The sequence below is a fragment of the Arabidopsis lyrata genome (assembly GCF_000004255.2).
Source record: "Arabidopsis lyrata subsp. lyrata unplaced genomic scaffold ARALYscaffold_135, whole genome shotgun sequence".
Taxonomy (NCBI): domain Eukaryota; kingdom Viridiplantae; phylum Streptophyta; class Magnoliopsida; order Brassicales; family Brassicaceae; genus Arabidopsis; species Arabidopsis lyrata.
This window is the reverse complement of record NW_003302456.1, coordinates 3738-9678: the sequence shown is the minus strand read 5'-3', so window position 1 is coordinate 9678 and position 5941 is coordinate 3738. Positions and strand designations below refer to the sequence as shown.

The 5941-nt window shown below is 31.7% G+C and overlaps 1 protein-coding gene across 1 annotated transcript; it reads right to left on the bottom strand.

Annotated features, from left to right (window-relative positions):
* Positions 1-3669: 3669 nt before the first annotated feature.
* Positions 3670-4085, bottom strand: LOC9298901. The gene has a single exon (XM_002862779.2). The coding sequence runs from the start codon at positions 3973-3975 to the stop codon at positions 3730-3732; it is 246 nt and encodes an 81-aa protein (XP_002862825.1). The 5' UTR covers positions 3976-4085; the 3' UTR covers positions 3670-3729.
* Positions 4086-5941: the final 1856 nt, after the last annotated feature.

Genomic DNA, 5941 nt, shown 5'->3' with positions numbered 1-5941 from the left:
CTTTGAGATCTTCTCTAGACCCTCTAATTGACGGACCAAAGGCAAGAAATGCGTACTTAAATTTGTTGTCAGGATCGACCTCAATGAAGGTTGCAGAACCAGGATTCTTCTCATTTACCATGTACATCCACATTGGCAAGAACTCATAACCATCTTCAGGTGTACCCCTAGCAACATCGATTGCATGATCTTTAGCTCTCCACGCTTTTGAATAAGAAACTCCAATCCCATTGTCGTGTCTGAATTTTTCTATCAGTTGTTTAGGTTTAAGCGCAAGCTTCTCTCCACGAAAATGATTACTTACCATTTCTCCTAATGTCCTAGCAGTTGCTTGGCGATGATTAACCTTCCTTAGCGAAGAATCACAACAGTGCTCACTAACATACTTTTTAATAATAAAACTATCTGATGCCTTAACCCTAGTTGCACGTAACCTCCAACTACATTTTTCATCAATGCAACGAAGAGTATACCGTGTTGAGTCTGATTTCTTAGTCCGGAACTCGAAGTTATTCTCCATTGCAAATAACTGCATCTGCCTTCCCATTTCCTTTTTGTCCTTGAACAACTTTCCACAATACAAAGTATTTGAAGATGCATAAATAGTAGAACCACCTACAGGAGCTGAACCTTCAGATATATTAGAGAAGGATTCCGTTTTAGTTCTAACCCTCTCCGGGATGGTTGAGTCAAATCCCATCTGCAAAAGCAAAAAAATTTTGGATTTGAATTGTTTTACAAGGTATTTTAAAAGGATTTACAAGTTATTTTAAAAAGTGTACTAAAAAGGGTTTTTAAAAGGGTTTTACAAGGTATTTTAAAAAGATTTTTTACTGATTTTCAAAGAATTTGTAAGGGAATTGAAAATACCTCATTCATGACATGACATGCAGGAGCTGAAACAAAAGTTATAGGAGCAGGGTTTGCAGAATACATTTGTACCTGTAATATAATTTTTGCAAATTTACAAGTTATTTTGAATCTTTGTTAACTTATTTACAAGCTATTTTAATGATTTGTTTACTAATTTACAAGGTTTCTTTACTGTTTTACCTCATTCATGACTTGATATGTAGAATAAGGATCTGTATTGCTCTCACTACTAATTGAGATGTTGCTTGTCCCCATCATTGGATTACTGCTTGTTTTCCCCTGTAAAGATAATTAAAACTGTTTACAAATTTGTTAAACCAGTTTACAAAATTGAATGTTGGTAAAATACCTTCTCAACAGTTACACATAGCTGAATACCGCCTCTGAATTCCGCAAGCTTTTTCATAAATGCTTGCACTTGCCTATCATTTCTAATATACATAGGAGGCGTGTCTTTTGTAGAGGGTAATGAATAACTGAGTTTCACTATATTAATACCGACATCAATTCCAAAATCTTCTATAACAACAGCACACAAATCAGTGAAACACGTATCCTCATTGATAAAAGTAAGAGACCCTCCTCTTTCAACATCAAATTTAAAATCCCAACAATTGTTATTTTTCAATTTCCAAACACCAGATATGCAATTCAACTCAATCATTACGACCTGATAAAAAAGATAATGTATTATAATGTTAAACATATGTATCTTTATGATAGTTCACAAGGTATTTATAAAGTTCTTCATGGTTTTACAATATTTTTTAAAGGTTTACAATCTTCACAAAAAACACGGTAAATCAAAATTATTTCACTAATAGTGTACAATAGTTACTGAAGAACATAAATACAGTGAGAAGATGAAGAAGAAATTTTTACAATGGTTTTAGAAAGTTTTTAAAGGTAACACGAATTATAATTTTCAAGCAAGACAAATTCGAGAAAATAGATAAACACAGAATCGAAGCTCTTAATTAATCAATTCAGATTAGAAGACGAAATCGATGAACTTTTGGATCTAAACGGTTCAGATTTCAGAAGCGATTCGAACCTAATTGATGCAGATTGGGATGAGTCACAGATTTTTGATTACAGAATCGATTGATCCTCGTCGATTGAACTCGATTGAACTCGATTGAACTCGATTGAACTCGACGGATCTAAGATGAAGATATCGACGGATCTAAGATCTCATCACCTTTTGTTCGTCGGCTGTGAAGGTGACGAGAGACGCAGAGATTTTTGTTCGTCGTTCCCCAGTTTTCTCTTCTTCATTAAGGGTAAAATAGTCAATTTCAGGGAAGCTATTAGGGAGGGGGTATTTTTGAAAATGGGTATTAAAAAGGGGGCATTTTTGTGAGTCCCCCTTTACTAATTAGGATTTTCCAACTAATGTATGTTTTATATAATATTAATCCAATTATACCTTTATTTCTGTATAATAAAATAAAAAATGCCTCCCTATTTTTGATTTTTACGTTGTTTTATATTTGATTCCAACTTATTTGATTTTTTCTTATCTCAACCTAAACTATAGATAACAAGTATAGGAAACATAAAAAGAACATCAATCGTGGAAAGGAGCATCTCTGTTACAATCAAATAAGAGACAAAACAGTATAACCTCAACGATGGTCATGCACAACAAATTCGAGCCGTTGAGTGTCTGTAAGTCTGTAACTAGTGGTTCTAAATAAGACATCGTCCAACGATTGTGGGAACTGTTTCTAAGGTTTCTAGAATGATAAATGTTCTACGTATGTCTTAATTGATAAATCGTTGTATGTAGTTTTGTGTGACTAAAAAATATAATCTTTTTCCTCATTATATTATTATATATGTTTTCTTAATATATCAATGATGGAAGGAATTGAATGCGTCATTAATATTCCATCATTCATCCCATCTTTGAATCTAAACAACCACCAAAATCTACATGGAGGAAAGTATAATGTAAAAACATTAATCTACCTTAGAAATGTTGGAGATACAATCCAAGTCCCACATCGGAAGTTTGATGGGACAATCAATAATATATAAAGGGTTAGGGCCAATCCACTAATTGCCAATTGGTTTTTAGTTGGAAGCCCAGAATTAGCCCAAATTTAACAAAAAATGGTTGAATATAATTTGAAAACTTTGTTGTTTCAGGCTCAACCGTCATGTTATTTTCACACGCTCATAAGACCTGCTAAGTCATTAGAAAGGAGCTATTAGCTTACCCAAGAGAGTCACGTCCATGGTTCGACACAATCCAATGAAAATGCAAAGTAAAGGGCGGTAGTGTGAAGCTCTATGAAAAATCAAAAGATGCAAACAACTAATTACTTCGATTTTTAGTATTCATAATAAGTGACTAACCTTTTCTCATTTTTTCAGAGATTCCATCTTTTTTGTTTCCAATAAATTACAATTCCATCGTCATTAATTACTAGTTAATTAAGTTTTCTTTATTAGGTATGTATCAATATAATCTTTCTTGCAATTTAAAAAACTAATAGTTGATATTTGAAATTGAAATGAATATTTGATTATATATAAAAACATTTCAAGATGAATAAAACAAAGCAATTTTACATATACTGTATATATTAACTTAGCTGGTATAACATTAAGAGATATATACATGACATTCCACTCATCATTAGACAGTAGATTTCAATTTATATTTACAATTTCAAAATTAAAAATAAATTTGTAATAAAAGAATAACAAAACAAGAAAAGTTGAATCAAACAAGAAAAGTATTTTATATATATGTATATATATATATATATATACTTCGAAACTTAATCACTAAATTATGAGCAGGTGTAGCTATGAACATGGTTGTACGAGTTGGATAAATTCATGTCATTGTTGTAGCACTGCGGCGCGGCCAGCGAAATGGCGTTCTTGGAAAGGGCACGGCGGACCGTGGCCGCCAGGGATATGTGTGCAGCTAGAAGGATTAGAAGGAGTGACTTCACCTTTTTGTAGAAACTGTAAATTGCCAAGACGCTCTTTTGGTAAAAACCTTACCGCTTCGTTTGCCGGAACGTGTACCACCATCAGTAGAAGAAAGTTTAATAAGAATATCAATGCAAGAGATTTTTTCATATTTCTTATGTAAAAGTAAAAAGGAATTAATCTTTTTCAAAAAAAAAATGTAAAAAGGAATTAATAAATGAATGAATGAATTGGGGTTTTAAATCCTTTTACACCCGAGAATATAGAAGCTGAATTATTTGGTGAAGAGTTTTTATGGTGGGGATGTTGTATTTATAGAGGGAACTGATTTAAAGTTTACAACGGGATTTTTAATTTGTTTTTTTTCTTATTTGTTGAATTTTGTTGACTATTATCTTGCGGAGAGATCTTGACTGTTGACATGTATGATGTATGTAGTGATGTTATAGATCAAATGCATAGACCCAATATAATTCTTAAATATATATGTTAGGCTGGTCAATTTGTTAGACTGTAAAAACTTGAGTAAAGACATCGGTCAACTTTGTTTACAAGAAATCTCTATAAAATACAAAGAGATCGGTATAAATTATAAGGAAGCTTTTGAATTAATATTTTGAAAATATATAAATTGGTTTGGTCAAATTTATTCAATTCTTATGTTTATAGTTATTCAATGCTTATGTTTACATAAAGGTGGCTTGATGGGAAGTTTCAGGGAAGTGTAGTTTTATATCTGCTTCCAAATTCGTTGATTTTTTTTTATCTCAAACTAAACATGTTTAGAAAAGATGTGTTAAAAACATGTGACAAAGAAAAAAAGTCAAATGTTAGGCAAACAAGGTATTTAGATTTTTGGCATCTAATCAAATATAAGACAATTCAAAATTGATGATATTTCTTTGAAGTAAAGTTGAAATCAATATTGTTTTTACTTTTTAGATTCTACAGAAGATCAAACGTATTGCCTTAGATTTAGCATAATTTAATTCTTTCACACTACCACTACCATATAGCGATGAGATAATTCATGATCATAAATAAGATATAACTTTCAAATACTTGTTTTTGTTGCCTCAAAGTTGTTGGATCATTATTTTTACGTAAATGTAGTTTGATGGGAATTTAAAGTTTCTGAGAAGTGTAGATCTATAGTTTCTTCCAACTAGGTGATATTTTTCTTATCTCAAACTAAACATTGCTAGAAGTGTAAAAAACATGTGACGAAATACAATCGGTAATTATTTTGGCATTTAATTATTTTGGTACGTTTGTGTCATGACTCTTTATCAAGGCACTGAATAGTCCGGGTTTCTCACGTGTATAGCGAAGCTAATCGTTTCGCAGATGGATTAGCGAACTATGCGTTTTCTTTGCAGTTAGGTTTTCATTCTTTTGACTCTTGCCCTGATGTAGTCTGTTCGATTATGTTAGAAGATATGACTGGGACAGAATTTCCACGTCTAGTACAGTTATAATTCTTTTTAGTTTAATTTAATAAATGGTGGGAGATAATTGTCTCCCCCTCCCTTACCAAAAAAAAAAAGTATAGGAGAATTCAAAAAATGATGATAATTTTTATGAAATTCAATTATTTCCTTTGAAAATAATTGAACACCGTTAATAATTTTCAAGTATAAAATAATATTTATAATATATCTAATATAAAAATGATATTTGATCCCTCGATCCCCATTAAATTATTTAACTAATTGTAAAAAAAAAAAAAATCGTGTTGCCCAAGCACCATTATAATACAAATAAAATATTAACAAGTAAATAATAAAAGGAATAAAATCCTTAAATTATAGCTGAAAAAGGAAAATTATTTGGAGACAGTCAGATTCGAATCTGAACAAAGCATAAAAAAAAAGTCAACAAAACTTAAAGCGGCGGTCTCATCGTAATCTCAGCCCAAAACCCTATTTTCCTCTCCCCTATATAAACCCTTTCTTCTTCTTTAGACCTTCCTCTCCAAAACGAAATTTATCAAAGCAAAAACCTATCTTCCTGTGTTGGTGACTAAGTACTTTCGCTTGCAGAGAGAAATCACAGTGGTCAAAAGTTAAAGTCTCTTTCCTCTGTGATTCTCTGTGCAAGTGGAAGAGCTTGCTCC